Here is a 23,823-nt window from a genome sequence, read left to right as displayed (position 1 = left end):
AATTGCATCCTTTTTTTTTTAAAGACAAAAAGAATACAATAGAAATATACTCTTTACACTATGGAAAGATGATGTTCCTATATCCTGGGTGAGATTAGAAGACGTTTGGGAAGCAGCGTTTAAGCTGTGTTTACAGTAAGCACTATGAGAAATAACCGGCTAAAAGTGTTTGTTACGGCTCAGTCTTTGATGTGCTCTTAAAACTAGCACAAATACATAAAGCGCCCTGCGTTCAACATAAGTTGGACCATAACATGCAGACCCTTATATTCGTTGCTATTTCTTTCCTGTTCCCTTCAGAAAATGTCTAATAGGGTTTTTAAAAGATTTGGTTTTGGAGAAGAAGACTCTCAAGCCTTCCCTGGGGTCCTCCTTGACTTGACACATCTTATAACCACAAGGGAGCAGTCTTCCCTTTGATGAGGTCTTCCCTCCACCTCCCCAGAAATGAAAGAGCAAGTGTAAGTTTGCAAACAGTCTAAAAGCTCTTTCCATTAGCCCTGGACGCCGGAAACCACAAAGGGCAGTCAAGTTTTGATTTTCAAGGAGAAAGCCTCTGGTAAACTTTCGCTCCGCCGCCAGGAGATCTGTTGGTTCCTGGGAGGAGCTCTTCTGAAACCTTGACGATTCCTACACTCTTGAAGACCCAGAGCGGTGGATTACAGTAATTGAAAAGCTTGGGTGGCTTTGGAAGATTACTCTGTGTCTGGTGAGCGCTCACATTTCCATGCTAGGGAACTGAGCAGAGGAACGTTCCCTTTTGTTATCTTTTGAAATAAGAAGATCAGAGAGGAAGACGAGGTTCGAAGTGTAGATTAGTGGGTCCTACATCTTTGCCTATCACCTGCGTCTGGATCTCTATAAAAAGACCCAGGAGCGCAGAGAACCTAGGGAATCATGCAGTGTTTCCTTGAAGCCTGTTCTAGAACCTAGCTTCCGGATCCAGAAACTTCTCCAAAAACAGACCAGCTGTGCCGGGCAGTCTGAATGGACCAGCGTCTCCGCTTTGAAGATTTTTCAGTCTCATCTTTTCTGCTGAAAGATTAATCTCTTGGTGATTTGTTTGCTTTTCGGTGAATGATGGAGAAACGTAAACCGGCCGGACTGCTGGCTTTGCCGTCCCCCCTCCGCACCGTGCCCCTGGGCGTGCCGGGGACCCTGCCCCGCCTCCCACTGAGGGACCCCTTCAGGGTCTCCTTGCGCCTGGACGCCGCGGGCTGGGAGCGGGCGCACGGGGGCTGCGCCCCGAGACAGCCCTACCTGCCCCTGCCGCTGGACGGCGCCTTCGAGCCCGCCTTCCTCCGCAAGCGCAACGAGCGCGAGCGCCAGCGGGTGCGCTGCGTGAACGAGGGGTACGCGCGCCTCCGGGACCACCTGCCCCGCGAGCTGGGGGACAAGCGCCTCAGCAAAGTGGAGACGCTGCGCGCCGCCATCGGCTACATCAAGCACCTCCAGGAGCTGCTGGAGCGCCACGCGCGGGGGCAGGAGGGCTCGGCCGGCCCCCCGCGCCGGGCCGAGTGCAACAGCGACGGCGAGTCCAAGGCCTCGTCGGCGCCTTCGCCCTGCAGCGAGCCGGAGGAGGGGGCCAGCTAGCGAGCCCTGGACCCCCGCCGGGAACCCCGTGCCCGTTGCACAGCGCGCATTTGGAGCCTGGTGTCAGATTCTCTCCGAAGGTGGTTTGCATTTTTAATCTGTTTTTTTTTTCTCCAGGACTAAATCTTAGAAAAAGAAATGAGTGTTTTGGGGAAAAAAGGCATTTTGACATTCTGGTTGGTTCCCCCCACCCCCCTTATTGGTTATGTGCCTGCAACTTAAAGATGCTTATTAAGGAAATTCTTTTCCTGTACTTCTCAAATGCAGACGGTACCAGATTCTGAGTACCTCATTCTAAAAACGATTATTCTAAAAACTCAAAGGGCGATAACCAGGGGAATTTCCCGCAGTCAGCGGTGGGTGTACATGATGTACATAGATGTTGAAATCAACCTTCCCCAAAGAAGAACTTTCCAAAAATAAATAAATGAGAGTCCTTAAAAAGAGAAGAACGTTTCTTTGCATTCCTTCCTTTGGGAATTGTATTAGAAATTTGATTGACACATGCTTTGGGTGAAGGTGACTCGAAGCCGCCGACACTTGAGAACACTTTTGCCAGAGCCCCCTCCCTCCTCAATTAAGTGTATTGATCACCCTGTAATTCTATTACGTATCTGAGTGTGTGTGTGTGTATGGGGGTAAAGGGGTTCTTTACAAATTTCTGTGGTTTGTGGCTTTTTCTTCCGTGCATTAGTTTCCACCACCGCATGCCTGGGCCCATTGCCTGGCATTGTCGCACGCTGGGATCATTGGGGAAATGTAGTGAAGCGCACCACTGTCTTTTGTTGTGGAGATTCTTATTTTTGCATAAGTAGTCCATCCTATAGAGATTGCTAACTAACTGTGTATTCCCCTTGTACCTATGGCTGCTAGTGTAAATAAACTGCATCTCCCCGCTGGTAAACAGTAATAATAAAGTTTTAAAAAATGACTTAAAAAAAAAACGCTGCTAGACGAGTTCGTGCTGTTGATTGAAGATGTGAGTGGTGGTGCTAGAGAAGACATTGTATATTTGATACATCGTGTTTTATGAAAAAGTGGCCATTTGGAAACTTCATAGCATTCAGCAGATTAATAATGTGTGTTCTTGTTAATGATCTCTTTGGAAGAGAACTCAGATTTGTATGAAAACTTATTTTCCTCTCAGTTGTTTTTGCCCATTGTTTTTCCATTTTCCTTTTCTTTGCATCCTTCCTTGTAGTTCTCACTCTGTCTAACCTTTGGTTAAATTAGTGACGCTGTGACTTAAAAAAAGAAATGCTTAGATGGTTGAATGGGATGGACTGAGGTTGGTACTTTCTCAAACTTTTATTGCCTTGAGGGCTTTCAGGTATACTGCAATTATCGAGGGGTGTAGGCTTGTTCCCAGTCTTTGAAAAATACTTAATTCTGGTCATTTTTTTCTGAGAAACAATTATAAATTTAGTAGACAAGTTAAATGCTTGTTGATATATGAAGATAAACTTGCTCTAAAATTGTTTTCTAATATGCTGAATTGCCCTTTCCACAGAGGCAGCTTTGGTATGGGGTGGGGGTGGGGCCAGGAAATGGAAAAGGACAGAAAACTAACATGGGCGAGCTGTTTCAGTGTATTATTTCACTTAATCCCAGCACTGGCCTCCTGAGAGTTTATTACCCCCTTTTTATAGATGTGTCAACTGAGGGAAGCTAATATTCAGGGAACATCTTTTACATGCCAGGAATTTTGTTGGGTGCTTTTCACATTTTGTCCTATTTAATGCTCATAAATCTGTAAGGTGGGTATTACACATATTTTGTGGGTTGACAAAAAAAAAGGACGCTAAGGTTACATACCTTGCCTAGGTTAGTATTACTAGGATAAGGTGAGCCGAGATTCACTCCTGAGTGTGCCTGACCCCAAAGCCCAGGCTTGCGGTCTCTCTTACCATGCCCTCCTTTGCTGTCATTTGCTTGTTGGGTGATGGAGCAAATGTTACTTAACCTCTCAGCAACTCAGCTTCCTCGTCTGTACTATTTCACAGGAGAAGTGTAGGTTAAAGACCTTGGTAATCTGCAAGGTACTATCCAATGATAAGTTAGTAGTGTTATCACTATGTGGAAAAAGTATTATTTCTCGGTTCTATGGAGAATAAAGCCTGGTTAAAAATGATCTTTAGGGGCCAGCCTGGGGGCGTAGTGGTTAAGTTCACAGGCTCCGCTTCAGTGGCCTGGGGTTTGCGGGTTTGAATCCTGGGCGCAGACCTATGCTCTGTTTGTCAAGCCATGTGTGGTGGCGTCCCACACACAAAAATAGAGGAAGATGGGCACAGATGTTAGCCCAGAGCCAATCTTCCTCAAACATACACACACACACAACATCTCCAGGTGGAGTTAGTGTGATTTCTTCAGCGTTTCAAGAGGAGGACAGACTAACCACATTCTATTAGGATTTTACGTTCTATTGTATGGTTCTAGGGGACATGATTTGACATGTGGAATGCTGAATTTGTGTTAAAACATATAATTACTAATATTTATAACGATGAGTTATAATGGGATTCTCTTCTCTTATTTCCGGCTGCACAGATAAATGCAGTGCTGTGATTCATGACCAAACTTTACTTTTTCTTAAGAACTGGGTGGAGCCTTTTGGTTTGAATGAGCAGGGCGTAACAGCTGTTTTTTCTTCCCCATTATTTAGTTACATCCTTACAAACTCCTGGAATGTATCCATTTTGGTCTCCAGGCTGGTGGTTATTCCATATGGGGGTTTCAATGAAGCAAGCCTAAATGAGATTTATTTACTAGTTAGGAAAAAAAAAAAATGGGAAAACACCTATGTTACCTTCCTGGCTGAGTTGGAGGAGAGGCTAATTAACCAAGTCGTTGAAAACCTGAGAGACTTTTGTTTTTAGCGGTCTTTGAGGGGCAATAGTAACACTCTCCATTCCTTTATTCCTAGCCATGGGCAGGTTCCTTGACATTCTCTTTCCTAAAGTAGGAATAATAATAATAAAAGAGTATATTTTGTTTAATCTATGTAGACTATGTGGTTGCTTTTTTTTTTAATTTTTTTATTTGTTTTATTTATTTTTTTAATTTTTTGTTTATTGCAGTAACATTGGTTTATAAGACTGTAAAAATTTCAGGTGTACATCATTGTACTTCTATTTCTGCATAGATTACATCATGTTCACCACCAAAATACTAATTACAATATGTGGTTGCTTTTAACATTAGTGTTTTTCTTGTTTTGTTTTGTTTTGTTTTTTTGCTGAGGAAGATTCACCTTGAGTTCACGTCTGGTGCCAATCTTCTTTTTTTTTTTTTTGCTGAGGAAGATTGTCCCTGAGTTAACATCTGTGCCAGTCTTCCTCTATTTTGTATAGGGGACACTGCCACAGCATGGCTGGTGAATGGAGTAGGTCCGTGCCTGGGATCTGAACCTGTGAACCTGTGAACCTGGGCTGCTGAAGTGGAGCACACAGAACTTAATCACTGCCCTACGGGGCTGGCCCTATGTGGTTGCTTTTAAATGCATGAAAAAAGAAAGGCTTTTTCTTCATTTACTTCTTTAAAATAAATGTATAAACTGTGTGAATAAATATATATTTAGCTGAGATAAGTGGTTTCTAAAGAGAGGGACAAGGTTTTTTTTTTTTTTTTTGTGAGGAAGATCAGCCCTGAGCTAACATCCGTGCTAATCCTCCTCTTTTTGCTGAGGAGGACCGGCTCTGAGCTAACATCTATTGCCAATCCTCCTCCTTTTTTTTTTTCTCCCCAAAGCCCCAGTAGATAGTTGTATGTCATAGCTGCACATCCTTCTAGTTGCTGTATGTGGGACGCGGCCTCAGCATGGCTGGAGAAGCGGTGCCTCGGTGCAGGCCCGGGATCCGAACCCCGGGCCGCCAGTAGCAGAGCACACGCACTTAACCGCTAAGCCACCAGGCCGGTTAAACAGGTTTATTTTTTGGAAGTTTCAGCCTACTATTAACTTTCATGTAAATGACATCTGTTTATGTGGGGCTTTTTTTTTTTTTGTGAGGAAGATCGGCCCTGTGCTAACATCTGCCAATCCTCCTCTTTTTGCTGAGGAAGACTGGCCCTGGGCTAACATCCATGCCCATCTTCCTCCACTTTATATGGGACGCCGCCACAGCATGGCTTGCCAAGCAGTGTGTTGGTGCACGCCCGGGATCCAAACCTGCAAACCCCGGGCAGCCGCAGCGGAGCGCACACACCTAACCGCTTGCGCCACCAGGCCGGCGAGAGGGACAAAGTTTTAAAAGTGAACTTTATTCTGGATCAAATGCCTTGAGAGAGTTTTAATGTGGTTTTGTTTGAAGCCCTATTGAGAATAAGGCAATGATTTTGAGAAACTTTTTGAAAAAAATAATAAAAATAAAATCCCATTGCAATCATATAACTTTTTTTATTGAAAAAAAAAAACAATTTTTCTGGAACCTTTCTGATGGCTTACAGGAGAAGCACCGATCCAGGAATGAGACCTTTCCAAAAGGTCTATCTTGGGGCCTGCCTGGTGGCGTAGCGGTTAAGTTCTCGCACTCCACTTCCTCGGCTTGGGGTTCGTGGGTTCGGATCCTGGGCATGGACTGATGCACCACCTATCCAGCCATGTTGTGGCAGCGTCCCATATAAAGTAGAGGAAGGTGGGCACGGATGTTAGCCCAGGGCCAATCTTTCTCAGCAAAAAGAGGAGGATTGACAATGATGTTAACTCAGGGCTCATCTTCCTCACAAAAAGAAAAAAAAAGTTCAGTCTTCCCTTTTCCTGTGAATGAACACTAATAATTTGACTCTCAAAAAGAACAAAATTAATTACCAGTAAGTTATGTAGAAGCAATAGAGTGAGGGGAGTTTTATGGACGTGATGCTTTCATGAAAGGAGAAACAGTTACACGTCCTTCAAGATCTTCCCTGTTTTTTTGACCACTCAGCTCAGACGTGTCCATTGATTGATTATACTTTATTGCTTTTAGAATATTCCCTGTGCTTCATAACCCTGATTAATTTCCACCCTGATTGTGCAAAGAAGGGGCCGTGGCAGAGTGTGCCCTGGCCTGCCGCTTGGTCCAGCCCTGCCACGCGCCGACCTGGTGACCTTGGGCACGTCCCTAACTTGCTGTCCCAGTGCTAGGACACGTGAAGATGACATTGCATGATCTTTTAGGCTCTTCCAGTTCTAAAATGCCATTGTTCTGACATATGCAGAGTCCTAGACTGGGGGAAACTCATGCCAGTAAGACATGCCCACTTCCTGCCACAAAGGGCAGCCACTCTCTGTTTCTGCTTCCTCTTTTCCCACTAGAAAGATCCAGTCCCAGATCTGCAGCTCACTCTTTTCTGAGCCCTTGTTGCTGTTACAATGCCTAATTAAAAAATAGAAAACAAGCTTTATAACTTTTTATTGAATGGAATTTGAAGAATCTTACAATCTGGAGGGAAAATGGACCCATTTCTCCTCAATATGAGGAAAAAAGGTGTAAATGGTATAATTGATGTCCAACATGAAAAATGCTAGAAGGATACAGGATTGGTTCCAGCTTCAAATGCGTAGAGAACTAGGAGGAAAGGGCTTTTGGGAAGGCAGCACTTGGCAGGTGAAAATGGAATGAGAATTACAGGCAGAGGGTCCAAGGGGAACAGAGGTGCCTAGAAGGCAGGAACTGTGTTTGGAGAGTAGAAAAGCTGAGTAATAGGAGACTAGAAATGGTGGCTGAGACAAGGTTCTAGAAGGTGTTGAAAGCCAGGCTAAAAAAACTTGAATTTTATTTTTTAGACAATGGAGAACTATTGAAAAATTTTTTTGTTTGTTTTTGGTTTGGAGAGAGGGTGAACTGTTCAGTGCTGTGGTTGAGGATCACTCTGGTGGCAGGAAGCAGCGGGCCAACAGGGTATTGCAATAATCAAGAGAGGAAGTGACAGCCTAAAGTAAGGCACTGGCAGTGGGAATGGGAAGGAAGGGATGGGTTGGGAGAGGACGTGGGAGTAGCATTAATAGATCTGGGTAAGTCAGAGGATGGGGATGGGGGATGAGGAAGAGGGAGAAGTTGAAGACAACTCTAGTGAGTGCCCATCACGGAGACTGGGAACACAGAAAGAGAAGCACATTTCAAAGGTACACGTCTTGTTTTGGAGATCCGGGTGTAACATACTGATAGGTTGCTCCTGTCCACAAGCAGTCAGAAAGGCTGACGTCGAGGGCAGGAGGGAAGTTAAGAGAAGCTGCAGGTTTGAGGGTGATACGCATATAGGTAGTAAGAGGAGTAGATGAGATCTCCCAGGGAGAATATTGATGCGGACAAGAGAAGAATGCTGGGTAGGGCCGGCCCTGTGGCTTAGCGGTTAAGTGCTCGTGCGCGGCTGCTGGCGGCCCGGGTTCGGATCCTGGGCGCGCACCGACGCACCGCTTCTCTGGCCATGCTGAGGCCGCATCCCACATACAGCAACTAGAAGAATGTGCGAATATGACATACAACTATCTGCTGGGGCTTTGGGGGAAAAAATAAATAAATAAAAATTATAAAAAAAAAAAAAAAGAGAAGAATGCTGGGGCCAGCCTGCATTGAAGGAGTGGTTGAAGAAGAAATGTCTTTGAAGAGGACGAAGACTTTGGAAGGAGAGCCAGGCTAGTATGAGATCATGGCAATTAAATGAGGATATTTTATAAGAAGGAGGGAGTGGTTGACAGCGTCGTGTGAATCAGAGGTGTCAGGGAGTTTAAGAGTGAGGGGGACCCATTGGATTTAGCCATTAAAAGGTCACTAGAGACCTTTTAAGAGCATAAAAGAGGCGGGATGAGAAAGCAGAGGTAAGGCTGAAGACTGCCCTTCCAAGAAGCTTCACGGTGCGTGGAGAAGGAGAGCTGGGATGATGGAAGGGGAACCCGATGGAGGAGAAGATGGGACATCAAAAATAGTTCTAAGCCTGAGATCTTAGAGGCGAAACACTTCTAGTCCATTCAGAGGCCCATAGATGACAAGGCTTCATGGAATCTGAAGTCACGTGGAGGTGAAGGTCCTAGGAATTGGAAAAATTAAAGAACTGGGAGGGCAGGGGGTTGGAAGGAACTAGTTAAGACTAAGGTAGGTGTTTAAGTCATTGAAGAAGTTGCAGCAGGGTCTGCCATTTGCAGATATCGGCGATGAAAATGGGAAGAGGATTGTATGAAAAGTATGACTGTATGGGTTTAGTGTTGTTCCTTAGGTACCGTCTGCTTTCAAAAGCATTGAGTTAACAGTTTTTAATGACTTGGTTAAGAAGTTGGCACAAATCCCATCTGTGATGACACAAAAGTTTAAATGATGTTTGTCTTTATTTCATATTTTATCATTTCGTGACTATAAGTAACTCTGGAAAGTTCTCCAGTGTTTATTGTATACGATAATGATAATATACACAACACACCTTGCCCCAGAGTCTGGCAGCAAATAAGAGATGCTCAATAATTTATTAATTTCCTTTTGTCTGTGGCTTCTGGGGCTAAAAGAAAAATACTCATGTGGAACAACTTTAACAGAGCGACTGGTACAAGGTAAATGCAGTGGATCAAAGGCTGGAGAGAAAGAAGAAAATAGTACCTTATTTTCTTCCCTTTGTGGAATTTCTAGGGACAGGGGAAGAAGAATAAAATAAGCTAGGAAAAAAGAACAGGGTTTGGAGGTGAGTAGAATTGAGATGCCCTTCAGTCATTTAGATCCGGAGAGATGGTGTCTCTCCTTTGGCCTAGCACTTTTCTGTCTGTGGACAACATAACTTCATCCCTGAACACTTGAACTTAATTCTCATCCTCCTGACTCCGGGTGTTATAAGCCTTCATTGAATTTGAGAGCAAAGACCTGTCAGGCTGGGGAAAGCATTTCACAGGATGAGTCAGCGCTACCCAGCTATAACCAAGCCAACCCAGGTTTCAGATGGTGCATTTCAAAAGCTTTCTGAACTGTTTCTGTCTAGACAAAGGCTTTCTTCAAAGCTCCCCAAGTTATCATTGTCATCTCTAAAAAGGGATAACAATCCCACTTGTCGCCTGGGGAATGAGACTTTTGATGGAAATGTGGACCAGTGGAACACTTCTCTGCAGAGTGATCACTAAGAAGGCAGACTCTACCCCTAGGCGAGCTCTCTCGACCCTTCTCTATCAGCCCTCACCAACCCTTTCATCTCCACATCAGGCGGACAGGCTGCTGGGAGAGAGCAGAGGGCCTAAAGTGGCTTCTTATTTTCTTTATTGGCCCATGAAACCATAGAACTATTTCCAGCTTTTTGATTATTATCACTGAGTTGTGAATGTGCTTTACTCACAGCCTCTTTAGGTGGTGAGATTGGTTTTTAATCCTTTCGTATCTATTTAGCTGTGTCTTTTGGTGAAAACCTGTCAGCGGCCTTTTCATGTTGAATTACTCTCTGTCATTAACCGTGGCCGAAAGAAACCGCAGATGCTGCTGGAGGAAGTGCATCCAGACGATAAAACTCTCCGAACTGGTTTTTGCCTACAGAGCAAGCCTTGAGGGGGCCACTCCTGAAGACGTTTCTCATTACCCTGACAGTGGAAAAAATCTCTGAAGCAGGAATCCTATATCAGAGTCATAGGACTAGAAAGGGCCTGGGAAATGACCTGATTCAACCCTGGAGTTTTAGTGAAATGAAGGATTAAACCATGCAGGGCAGAAGCTTATCTGTTCTCTCTTAAAAGACCTCTAATGACAGAAATTCTCTACCAGCTAACATTTCCTGAGGGCCTACTAGATGGCAGGCTAGCTCATATATGTATTGCTCTCATCTGATCTTCATGACCATCCTACAAGGTATGTATTATATATCACTTCATGACTATTCCACGAGGTATGTATTATATATCACTTCCATTTTAAAGATGAGGAGACTGAAGCTTAGAGAGGTTGAGTAACTTATCATACAGATACGTGGTAGCAAACCATGTCTGGTTGGTCTTCATCCGTCCATCCGTCTGTCTATACACTCATCAATCAGCAAATATTTACTCATTGCCTACATGGAGCTTAATTTTGGGAAGAGGAAGAGAGTCAATAAACAAACATAAATATATCATGTTTCAGATGATGATAATGGCGAAGAAGAAAAAGAAAGCAAGAAGTTTTGTGATTTAATTACTGTTCATCTTTATTTTCAACCAGCGTCTCTTCTCTTTTTCCCTGTGCTGAGGCAGCCCGGTGCAGACTCAAATGACTGGATAGCTTGGCAATCATAACAACATGTTTGAAGACTGACATTCAGTCCCCCAGTAAGCTTTTCTTGTCTGAGACCCCTGGTTACCAAACTTAACAGTTCAATATCCATATAAAAAAATGAGAGAAGTGGAATAAGTGCATTCAGGGTCCTGGCTGATCAGGGGATCACTGTTAACCCCCATTCACATTCACAGCAACCAAGGTTGATTCAGAACACGAGAACACTTCCTGATATAATTTTGTTGACATCTGAAGGGAGAGCAAAGTGTTCTCTATAGAAGGCCCACAAATTTATCTGCACCTGGCCAAAGTAGAAAGGACCTGGATTTTGGTCCTGAATTCAGCACTTATTGGCTGTTTCCTTGGGTAAGTGACGTGACCTCTCTGAACCTATTTCCTCATCTGTAAAATTAAGGACAGTAACTCCATGTCACAGGGTTGTGGTAACTGTGAAATGAGGCTACATACGTAAAAGATCTCTATAAACTAGATAGTGCTATCGTTGCTATTAATCCATGTGCAGATCAGTTCTCTAATGGAAGAGAGGGATATCTTTGCAGAGCAATACAACTCGATCCAGTCTGAGGAAAAACTGTATTCAGCTGATGATAAAGTCAGCTGATGTTGATTAAATTCTTAAGTATAATGATGGAAATAGTAATATACTAGGTCTTCTAATGTTGAATGATGAGCCACTCCAAAACGTGCAACAATAGCAATTTATTACGTCTCACAATCGAGATAGGGAGACTGACTGGGTGGCTCATCTGCTGGTCTCCTCTGGGGCTCACGTCTGCGGTTTCCGACTGGAATTGCCTGATGGTCTAAGATGGCCTCTCTCTATGTGGTCATCCTCCAGGAGGTCTGGGCCTCTTTCTGTGGTGATCTCAGAGCATAAGAAGGGCAGGAATGGAGGCTGCCACTTCTCTGGAGGTCAAAGGCTCAGGAGTTACACACATCTGCATTCTTTTAGTCAAAGCAAGTCACGAGGCCAGTGCAGATTTCAGAGAAGGAAAATAGTCTCCACCTCTTGATGAGAGAGACTGCAAAACCACATTGCACAGAGGCGTCCAGGATAGGAGAAATTGTTGTGTTCATGTTGGCAAATGGTCTACTATAAATACTTGGTATATGAGGTGTCATTCTTTGTTTTCAAAATAATCTATTTTTAAATTATTTCAAACTTACGTTACAGTTGCCAGAACAGTACAGAGAACTCCCCTATCCCCCATGCACCCACATTCCCCAGTTGTTCACATTTACCACATTTGCTCCTTTGCTCACTCTGAATAATTAAGTACTGATTATCATTAGTTGATTTCTGAATGTTTAAACATGATGTCACATCACCCTTGAGCACTCTAGTATGTATTTCTCCCAAACAAGGTCAGATGTGTGTGTTTTCCAACACCACCAAGCAGTTCTCCAATTCTCAGTGGACACTGAGTGTCCTACAATTCAACTCAATTCTGACACTGTCTACCTGGAGATAGCGTCAGATCTCACGGGCTAAGGGCTCAGTCCCATAAGACTGCCCCCACTTCAGATGCCAATCACAAGTCCAGGTTGTTACCTGTGCTTCTCACCAACAGCTATAAATTGGAGGTTCCCATGACCCCTTCCTCGGGTTCCATTAATTACCTAGAGCAGCTCACAGAACTCAGGAAACCAGTTTACTTACTAGATTACTGTTTTATTACAAAGGATATTAAAGGATATGAATGAAAAGCCAGATGAAGAGATACATCAGGCGAGGTCTGGAAGGGTTCTGAACACAGTAGCTTCTGTCCTCATGGAGTTTGGGCTGTGCCACTCTCCAGGCACGTGGATGTGTTCTGGTCACCAACCTGGAAGCTCTCCAAACCCTGTCCTTTTGGGTTTTCCTGGAGGCTTCATTACATAGGCATGATTGATTAAATCATTGGCTATTAGTGATTGAACTCAATCTCCAGCCCATCATACCTCCCTGGAGGTGGGGGGGGGGCAAAAGTTCCAACCCTCTAATTATGTGGTTGGTTCCCCTGGCAACCAACCCCCCTCCTTAGGGGCTTTCCAAAAGTCACCTCATTAACATAAACTCAGGCTTGGTTGAAAGGGGCTTGTTATGATCACAGGATACCTTTATCATTCTTGTCACTTAGGAAATTCCAAGGGTTTTAGGAGCTCTGTGCCAGAAACAGGAATGGGGACCAAATTTATATTTCTTTTTGTTTGTTTGTTTCTTTTGTTGTTTGTTTGTTTTTGTTTTTGGTGAGGAAGATTGGCCCTGAGCTAACATCTGTTGCCAATCTTCCTCTTTTTGGTTGAGGACGACTGTCCCTGAGCTAACATCTGTGCCCATCTCCCTCTATCTTGTATGTGGGACTCCACCACAACATGGCTTGATGAGCGGTGTGTAGGGATCTGAACCTACAAACCCTGGGCTGCCAAAGCAAAGTGCGTGAACTTAACCACTACGCCACTGGGCCGGCCCTGAATTTATATTTGTTATTATAAATCACAATATCACACAAGGACACTAGCCTGCATAACCACCAAATCAAGAAATCAACCTTGGTACCTCACTACTGACCAATCTACAGATTCTATCAAGTTTCACCAACTGTCCCAACAATGTCATGTTTTCCTTTTTGGTCCAGGAGCATGTATTGCCTTTAGTCATCATGTCTTTTCAGACTCTGGAATAGTTTGTCAACCTTTCCCTGTCTTTCATTTCCTTGACAGTTTTGAGCATACAGTCCTTCCTCCTGTAGGGGACCCTCAACCAGGGTCCATCTGATGTTTGCTCACGACCTGACTCAGGCCATGCATTCTGGACTGGGACACCTCAGAGGCGGTGCTGGGCTCCTCATGGTGTCTCACAGCAGGAGAGGTGACTCGTCCTGCCATTGGCCATGTTTATCTTGATCACCTAGTTATGTTGGTGTCTGCCAGGTTCCTCTACCTTAAATTCACCATTTTCCCCTGATGAGTATTTGGGGGAGGGGAAGGTATTTCAATATTATGCCAATGTCCTGTTCTTCATCAAACTTCCACCAACTAGCCTTAGTGTTCATTGACAACTCCTGTCTGCATCAGTCACCCCACAGTGGTTGCCAAATGTTGATTCTGTATTTCCATTAGTCCCTCCATATTTATTAGTTGGCATTCTCCTATGAGCAAGAGCTTTCCCTACTCTCTCATTAATTTATTCATTTGTTTTTATCACTATGGACTCATTCAGTGGGTTGTAACCTATTAATATCATTACTTATTTTTGATAAATATTATTCTTAATTGTTCAAATTGTTTCTAATTTGAGTAGGGGTGGGGAAGTCCCTTCAAGTTGGTTCCTTTTTTTTTTTTGAGAGGAAGAGTGGCCCTGGGCTAACATCCCTGCCCATCTTCCTCTACTTTATATGGGACGCCGCCACAGCATGGATTCACAAGCGGTGCGTTGGTGTGCGCCCGGGATCCGAACCTGTGAACCCCGGGCCACCAAAGCGGAGCTCGAACACTTAACAACTACGCCATGGGGCCGGCCCCAAGTTGATTCCTTTTGACGTGTCCGCATCATTCATTGAGCATTTCATTATTTTCTGGCACAAGAAGATGTTCTAGTCTTTCTCACGCACATTGATTTAGCAAAGATGACTTCAGTAAACCCAAGAATTATATGCAAAATTTTGTGTGATTGTACATTTTTCTGGGGAGCGAGTCTAGCCTAGCTTTTATCAGATTCTCAAAGAAGGTCCTCAACCTCCAAAAGTTTAAGGACTGCTGACTGACACCTCAAGGAAAGACAAGCAGTTCTTTCAGATCTGCCGTTTTTCAGGTTCCTTATTATTGTGTGGCTGGAGGGGTTTAGCACTCTTGCTATCTCAATGACTTCTGTCCTAAAACTATCTCAAGCTTATAGGAAATGCTCAATAGATGTTAGCTATTCAGATTATTAGGGAGGATGCTTGTGCTCTGGTGCTAGATCCCTCGGAGTCTGAGTCCTGAGTATCCTAGTGGAATTTCCAGTTTAGCTGGGTGTAGAACTTATTAAAATAAAGATAAAGAAAAAAAAAAAAGCTATTGCTTTTTGGACAGCATGGGGAAGCAGGTGTTAATTCCTGCAGTGCCCCAGGTGGAGGTTTGTCAAGTCTTCTGAGCTAAGCAGTGCACCTGGCAGCCCTGAGATGGGAGATGTCTGGTGGAATCATCCAGATGGCCCTGGCTGCCTGAGTAACCCCCGAGGTTGGTAGTGGTTAGGCTCTTTCAGGAAAGATGGGAAAATACATGTTGTTCCAGACTTCTCACACCTGAGGCCATCTTGTTCTCTCTTTCCTGAACGGCCATAGCAAATTTTATCCTCAGTGAAGCATGAATGTCTTGTGGCATTCATTTCGCTTCACAGACTGTTTGCTGGAAGCTTTCTGCAGGCAGGACTAGAAGGTTTTTTTTTTTTTTTTTTTTTTTAATTGTAAGACAATGTGAGATGTGGGAAAAGCTCTCAACCAAAAGAGAGAGCCCTTCACTCTGGCCCCAGCTCCTCAGCAGCATGCTGTGTGAGCTGGACAAGTTACTTGAGGTCTCTGGGCCTCGTTTGCTCATTTGTCACAGGCAGCTGGATTATGGGTGGTGTGGCTTCCTAAAGCTCAGTATTATGTAACTCTACCTTATTTAGCTCCTGTGATATTTGAGTTTTCATATGTTTATACTGGTATGCATATATAAATGAAGAGCACCATTTAAACCTGCTTCCTCTATAAGAGAAGAGACTGGTCTCCTTTGTTCTCTGCTGGATTCCCAGGACCTAGAACAGAACCTACACAGAGCAGATGCAGTGAACCAGGCAGGCACAGTCTGGCTCTCATGGTGCTCACATTCCTCTGGTGATATGCACCATGTAGAGAATTCAGCTGAGCTGTTGGGTTAGAGTAACCGGGTGGCTGGTCACGGAAGGCCTCTTGTAGGAGGTAAGATTAAATCTGAGATCCAGAGCCATGTGGATCGTGGTGAAGTGTTCCAGACAGAGGAAATAACACTTGCAAGGGGCTGAGATAGTCCCACATGAGAAGATGGAGAGGACCAGGCTGGTTGCAGCTGGAGATGAAGCGGACAGTTTAAGAAATTAGAGTAGACTGTAGTCAGATGATCGGATTATATGGAACTCGAGGAGACAGTAAGTATTTTGGGTTTTATTCTGAGCACACACATAGAGAGGCTGTTGTTTGGAGAAGGATAGATGGAGAGCAGGTGGGCAATGAAGGTAGACAATTTAAAAAGAGCAGCAATGAAGATGGAGAGCAGTGAAGAGAGCTGGGATACATTTTGGAGGTAGAATTAATAGGACTTACTGGGCCGGTCTGGTGGTGTAGTGGTTGAGTTCGTGTACCCACTTCAGCGGCCCCAGGATTCACAGGTTTGGATCCTGGGCTCAGACCTACACACTACTTATCAAGCCTTGCTGTGGCGGCATCCCGCATGCAAAATGGAAGAAGATTGGCACAGATGTTAACTCAGGGACAATCTTTCTCAAGCAAAAAGGAAGATGGGCAACAGATGTTCGCTCAGGGCCAATCTTCCTCACCAATAAAAAAGAAAAAGGACTTACTGATGGATTGGATGTGGTGTGAGGAGGGAAAGAGAAGAACCAAAGCCAGTTCTATCCCGACGGAAGAATGGTAGAGCTGATGCCAGTGTCTTTGCCATAGTCCAGGAGTTGGCAAGCTCAATTTTTGGCCGACTGTCTCTTTTGTAAATAAAGTTTTATTGCTCATTCTTTTGTGTTTTGTCCACGGCTACTTTTGGACTATGACAGCCTTTCATATCAAGAGCCAAGTCTGGAAGATTAGAACCTTTTCAAATAAAACCGTGGTCCTGTAAGTTAAAAAGAGGAGGAGAATGGATATCAAAAAGGCAAGGTAGCCACAGGGCCGCATCCCTAGAGATTCTGTTCTCACTGGGCTGGGGGCCTAGGATTTTTAGTCTTACAAGCTCCCCAGGTGATTCTGATCATTGGCAAGGTTTGGGAACTACTGGCCTCGTAGTGGATGAGTCATGGGTTGTAGAGAGCAGAAGGGGAGACGAGAGGAATGGGTAAAATGAGGGCAGGAACGTGATGTGGGTCCAACTGCACATGGCTTAGCCACAGCTTCCGTCAGTTCTGGGATTCCCCCACGTGTGCATAGGGAGAGAAAGGGCAGGAGAGAAGCGGGAAATGGCAGGCAAATATACTAAGATTCAAATTGGAAGAGGAGTAATCCTGGGGTCGTGGTAATTTATGTGGCCTAAACTGTATCCAGCTGGCTCTTAAAGCTGCTGCTTGTGACACGTGTCACTTCCACTCACATTTCATTGGCCCAAGCCAATCATATGGCCATGCTTGTATACAACACGGGGATAGTCTCATGTAGGGAGAGGTACTGAATATTTGTGAACAGTAAGAGTCTACCACGTCGGTTGTTTGAATAAAATTATAATCAGTCTCAGATATGTTTTGGATTTAAGCCTGAGTTATCTGGATTATTCTTTTACTCAGCCTACATGTTCTGGATAAGGAAAGGCTCAACTCTCTCCTTCTCATAGTTTGCAGGGCTGATCTGAGTGTGACTTGGAGATGCTCCCCAGAAAAAAATATTCTTCCTTCCAGGGAGAGCTCAAAAGGGATCCCAGTGCTTGGCTGAGGTAAAGGCTTTGAAACAGTGTATAACACATGTTATAAAGATCCAGTTTTCCTGCACTTCTCAACAACCTTCTGACTAGATCCAAATCCCTTTGGGAAAATGACTTAATCTTCCTTTTTTCTTGTATGTTCATCTCCTCTCTGCCAAGGTGGACTGTGCTGTTGGTTAAGTAAATGGGACCAAAGTGAAAGGGGAAAACTACAATGAAGGATGTCGAGTGTAAGCATGTGGAGGAAGTGGGATAGTGTATAGAATAAAGCATGAGTTTTGTGGGGTTTTTTAATCTTATTTATTTAAGTTTTTTATTGATGTCATAATAGTTTATAAGATTGTGAGACTTCACTTGTACATTATTATTTGTCAGTCACCATATAAAGGAGCCCCTTCACCCCTTTTGCCCACCCCCAACTCCCTTCCCCCTGGTTTAACCACCAAACTGTTCTCTCTGTCGGTGTGTTGGTTTATATTCCACATATGAGAGAGGTCATACAGTGTTGGTCTTTCTCTTTCTGGCTTATTTCACTTAACATAATACCCACCAGGTCCATCCATTTGTTGCAAATGGGACGATTTTGTCTTTAAGGCTGAGTAGTATTCCATTGTATATATATACCACATCTTCTTTATCCGATCATCTGTCGATGGACGCTTGGGTTGCTTCCACTTCTTGGCTATAGTGAGTAATACTGCAATGAACATGGGGATGCACAAGTCTCTCTGGATTGTTGATTTCAAGTTCTTTGGATAAATACCCAGTAGTGGGATAGCTGGATCATAAGGTATTTCTATTTTTAATTTTTTGAGGAATCTGCCTACTGTTTTCCATAGATGCTGCACGAGTTTGCATTCCCACCAGCAGTGAATGATGGTTTCCTTTTCTCCACATCCTCTCCAACATTTGTTATTTTTTGTCTTGGTGATTATAGCCATTCTCATGAATATAGGGAGATATCATATTATAGTTTTGATTTGCATTTCCCTGATGATTAGTGATGTTGAACATCTTTTCATGTGCCTATTGGCCATCTGTATATCTTCCTTGGAAAAATGTCTGTTCGTATCCTCTGCCCATTTTTTGATCAGGTTATTTGTTTTTTTGTTGTTCAGTTTTGTGAGTTCTTTATATATTATGGAGATTAACCCCTTGTCAGATATATGATTTGCAAATATTTTCTTCCAGTTGGTGGGTTTAAAGCATGAGTTTTGAACAGTCTTGGTTCAAATTCTCACTCTGCCTCTTACTTGTGTGATCTTGAGCAAGTTACTTACCCTCTCTGAGTGGGCTTCCTCATCTGTGGACTGGGAATACTGTCTACCTTGTAGAGTTGCTGTGATGGCTTAATGAGATAGTGTTTGTGAACTGCCTACCACTTAGTAGATGCTCAAGAAATGTTAGGTGTTGCTTTTACTGTTATTTAAAGAAAGTAATGAAAATGGCAGATTAAGGAAGTGATGGGTAGCATAAGATGTTCTAAATCTGGCAGCTTCCCTCATTGGTGTTTTGCCTCTCATAAGCCTGTTCACACGTCGATAAGACAGGAAGCCATCAGATGAATCACTGCCATCGCTGTATAAAAGCCCCTTGTGATCCAGTTGCTGGAGGACTGGATTCAGTCCAACAGAAAAGTACCAAGGCCAGCTCATGATGTATGTACCTAGTCAACAGAAGGATTTATGGTGATCCTTTTTTGTTACATGTGGGCCAGGGTCTCTGAGGAGGCCAGGTTTGGACGTAGGAGTGGTCCATCTTACTCGGATCTGCTGAGTTGGGCTCCCAAGAGCTATCGGCACAATGTGGCTGAGCAAGATTCTCTTGAGAGGGCTACAGACCCAATGGGAGGTTTCCCTTTCCAACACCAAGGGAACTACCACCAGGTGGGTGATACTGGGCAAACCCGCGGTTATTTCTCACCAAGTTCAGTTGCTAAATCTAGTCATTTAAGAAATAAAGAAGTACAAATATTCAAAGAACATTTTTAGTTGAACCTGCACTTGAGCTTCCTGGGGATTTTTTATTGGGTTTGTACTGACGTGAAGTCTTTGTTAAGGGCATAAATCATTTGAGCATCACATTAGCACTACTTCGAGGCTCTTCTTAACTCATGCTCTTCCAAAAGTTTGGTAGGAGAATATTTACTCTCTTAGGGCAAACAGGTGTAAAATGAGAATAGTGTGTAAGATGGGAATAACAGTATCTGTTTCATAGAATTGTTCTGAGGATAAAGTGAGCTATTCTATGTAAAAAGCTTAGATCAGTGCCTGATACATAGCAAATGTTATGTAATGGTAGCTGTTATTTTTATTATTATTAAAATAGCCACTTGCTCTAATATGCTACTGAAACTCCACTAGTGATTTGCCGATCACTAAACCCAGTGGATCTTTCTTAGGTCTCTTTCTTTTTCTGCAGGATTGAATGATTTTTATTAAGAAATTTGCTCCCATTTCTGTGCCCATACTGTTTTATAATAGTCTATTTATCTGTTCCCTCTTGGCCCCACCAAAATGTGAGCCTTGAGAGCAGGGACCATGTCACTAGCCCTCAGCATTCAGGACAGAGTCTGGCTCATTGCAGTGTTCAGGAAGAGCGAGCCATCGAAACAGAAATGGTTCTGTTTGCTGTTGTGTCCTGGCCTTGGCTTCTCTTTCTCCTCTCACCCAGTAAGCAGAGCTCTACGCTAAGGTTCATTCTCAGCCCTTTTCTCATCTCTAAACTAGTTCTTTTGCAAATCTCATTTTCTCTGAAATCTAATGACCCATTTAGAGTCTCTCTTCTGAACTCCTGTAATGCATCTTCATTCGCCACCTAGATGTCCTGTAGCACCTGAAATTCAACATGTCTAACTCCAAACTCACGGCCTTTTGGAAATCAGTTTTCCTCAGCACTTCCCTGTTTCTGAGAGGAGAACCATGCTTCTTTCAGGACCCCAGGCGCAAAACTGTTGCCTCCTCCCTTTCTGGACTTCCATCATCTTATCACTGAACCAGCCAGGAATCTTGGTTGCAGGAAGAATCAACTCAAACTGACTTAAGCACAAAGATAATTTTTTTTCCCTCTCACTTAACTGGGAGTCCAAGAGTATCCTGCTGTCAGTCCCAGAGGAGTCCAGAAGTTCAAATCTTATGTCACAGGGACTCCTGCTTTTTCTACCCCTCAGCTCTGCCTTCCTTCCTGTGGGCTCCGTTCTCAGGCAAGTCTGCTCATGTGGCGAGATGGCTGTGAACAGGCCTAGGCCTACATCATATCCTTGTAGCGACACCAGGGAAAGGGAGGACCTTGCTCTTGAGTGAAATAGAATAGCTCCCAGGATTAGCTTTTATTCTAACTAGATCAAGTGCCAATTTCTCAACCAGTTCCTGGGGCTGGGGGCTGGGGTGGAGGAAATGATGCTGAGTATCCAGGTCTGAGACCAGGGGTGGAGTCAGCCCACCCAAACCACATGAACAGAGAATGTGGGTGGGATGGTTCTCTAAGAAATGTACGAGTTTTAGTACCAGAAGAAAAGAGGATTTATGTGTGAGAGGCTACCAGCTAAAGAGATGCCTGCCATAGTCTGAGAGATGAGGTGAGTGAGTAGGCCCTGAAAATGAAGAGAGGAAAGATTTTACAGATATCCAGGAGTCAAAATTGACAAGACTTAGACGAGGCTAAGAGAGAGGCAGGAATCAGTGATGGATGACACTAATTTCTGGCTTAAGTGATGGCGAGTGGTAGTGTCTTCCCTGAGACTGGGAACAGATTTTAAAGGAGGAAAGATGATGAGTTGAGTTTACATGTTGATTTTGAGATGTTTGTGGGATCTTTAGGTGGAGATGTCCCGCAGATGTGGGGTGGAGAGATGGATGCGGGGTCACCAGCCATAGGTGATGGTTGAAATCATGGGAGTGGGTGACAATGAGCCATGAAGACTGTGCATAGTGAGAAGAGGGCCAGGACCTAGCCCAATGAAAATGTTCTAAGAGAGTGTTCCAAGAGTGATTAATAGTATCAAATACTGCAGAAGGCAAAGAAAAACTAAAATCGGTCCATCTAATTAGCCACTACAAGGTAACGGATGACTTTGGCGAGTAGTTTCATTGGAGTGGTAAGAGCATAAGCCAGGATTAAGGAGACTCAGGGATGGGATGGGATCTGAGGAAGTAGAGGATTAAAGCGAAGACACTCCTCTGAAGTAGCTTGGCTGTTGTATGAAGATGGGCCATTATTCAGTTTTTTCCTTAAGCCTGTATTCTTGCACTTATCAACACTTAAATTGCTTTGAGTTGCTTTTTGCTTGTAAGTATGCACATCTGATCCACATTCCCAACTAGACTGTAAGTTCTTGAAGGCAGAGTATGACTTATCTTCGTGAACTTCATTAGGACCTAGCACAGTGTTCTGCACACAGTAAGAATACAATTCTTGTTGATTGATAAAACACTGATTTGGAGTCCAGAGCGAAAGGGTCTCCTTCCGTCAGTACCTTGGGCAAGTGTCTTGGTGCCTGACTATAGTTTTTCTCCCATTCTGGGAAAGAAATGTAGCAATGGAGGTGAGGCAAACTCCAAGAGACCTTCTTAAGCTAACACTCTAGAAGTGGGCAAATGGTTACAGGGTCCTGGAATCCCGGGAGGCGCTCACTGTTTTGAGGGCTGCCTGGCATTTATTTACTGATTTGTGGACTAGAAAACAAGGCAAAAGGGAGGCCTGTTTTATATACATTCATCAAGCAGAACAAGACCTTTATAGTTCATCACAGGCTCCTTTATGTTGGTCAGGGTCTCTGACCTGCCTCAACAAGGCCAAGCAAGAGGACTAATTCCATTTAAAAGAAATTTTTGTGAGTGCTCAAGAAGAGTGAGCTAGCGAAGCAAAAATGGTTCTCTTTGCCTGTGTTAAAAGTTCCAGACTGGACTTGGCTGGTTCTTGTAGTGAATAGGAAAAGCAGCACAACGTGGGTAAATGAGGCCCTGTGACATCGGGAAAACAGCATTAAACACCTGATTCTCTACGCCTGGCTCTGTCCTTGGTTGGGTGCCCTTGGGCAAGCTGCTAGACCTTTCTGAGGCTGTGTTCCAATTTGTAACAAGGGGATAATACCTACCTTGCCAACCTCATTAAATTCCAGTGAATGGCTCACATCATCCTCCCTCCCTACCTCATTCCTTTAGGTCTAAAACTGTATGTAAAAATATTGGATCAAATGAAAAGCAGGAATGGTGATTTTTAACATGTTAAGGACCTACTATATGCTTGGCATTTTGTTCATTTACTACCTGTCTGCAAGGTGCAACTTCAATCACCACTCATTTCCCTGTAACATGTCCCCCTTGTAACATTATCTCCTCCTAGGATCACTGATGTTTCAGACAACAGTTTTAGAGCAAGAGCTTTTAAAGATCAGAATCTATCCTAACGACTTGGCATACTCCAAGAGGCCTGATTGATAATTAACAGCATCTTCATACTCAACCAATCCAGATGGACACAAATCATGCTCTCTGGACAGCATGAAAATCCCTTATAGGCAAGCACTGGAACAGATGCAGAGAGTAAGGATATAAGTAAGAAATAAGGACAGAATGGGCTGTGTGAGTTGTGCATTGGAATATCAGGCATAGAGGTGTAAATGTTTCAGCAATATAGGTGATGCTTACAAGCAATTTTCAGAAACAGGAGAGAAACTCGATAATGAACACGAGGGAAAAATGCAGTCTTAAAGGGGCCGGCCTGGTGGTGTACTGGTTAAGTTCACACACTCCGCTTTGGCGGCCCAGCGTTCGCAGGTTGGGATCCTAGGCGCGGACCTATGCACAGCTTATCAAGCCATGCTGTAGCAGTGTTCCACATATAAAGCAGAGGAAGATGGGCATGGATGTTAGCCCAGGGCCAATGTTCCTCAGCAAAAAGAGGATTGGCAACGAATGTTAGCTCAGGGCTAATCTTCCTCACCAAAAAAAAAAAAAAAAAAGAAAGAAAAATGCAGTCTTAAGGAGAAAAAAATAGGAAAAGCTAAAAACACGTTTAGTTATCTTGTGCTTAAGTTTTCAAAGGTTATATGAAGATCAAAATGGGAGTGTCTCAAGATCTGCAAGATTTTATTCAATATTTATATCTTTACTTCCTTGTTGCTCCAGGAAATGTTCACAAAATAAGAAAATTAGTGGGTGTTTGTATTTTGTCTCATGAATTGGTTTCCCCAACTGTATGCTGATAAAAGGAATGATACAGGCCACCATCAGTGTGTGAATGTCAGTGCTTTTGAAAATACTAGTTATAAACCTACTGATTTTAGATGCCCTAAAAAGAGCCCAAGATGTGTGCAGTAATAAGACTCATCCTCATGCCTGAAAGCAGCAGACAGCGCCCTATCAAAGGGCATTCCTAGCTGTGAGCCTGTGCACAGGCA

The 23,823-nt window shown here is 43.7% G+C and overlaps 1 protein-coding gene across 1 annotated transcript; it reads left to right on the top strand.

Annotated features, from left to right (window-relative positions):
* Positions 1-514: 514 nt before the first annotated feature.
* ASCL4 (achaete-scute family bHLH transcription factor 4) lies at positions 515-2,487 on the top strand. The gene has a single exon (XM_014780617.2). It carries the CDS (start codon positions 1,078-1,080, stop codon positions 1,591-1,593), a length of 516 nt encoding a protein of 171 aa, XP_014636103.1. The 5' UTR covers positions 515-1,077; the 3' UTR covers positions 1,594-2,487.
* The last annotated feature ends 21,336 nt before the right edge of the window (positions 2,488-23,823 follow it).

Source organism: Ceratotherium simum, chromosome 25, assembly GCF_057802395.1.
Source record: "Ceratotherium simum simum isolate JZ-2026a chromosome 25, ASM5780239v1, whole genome shotgun sequence".
Lineage (NCBI taxonomy): Eukaryota > Metazoa > Chordata > Mammalia > Perissodactyla > Rhinocerotidae > Ceratotherium > Ceratotherium simum.
This window is presented reverse-complemented; position numbering and strand designations above follow the sequence as displayed.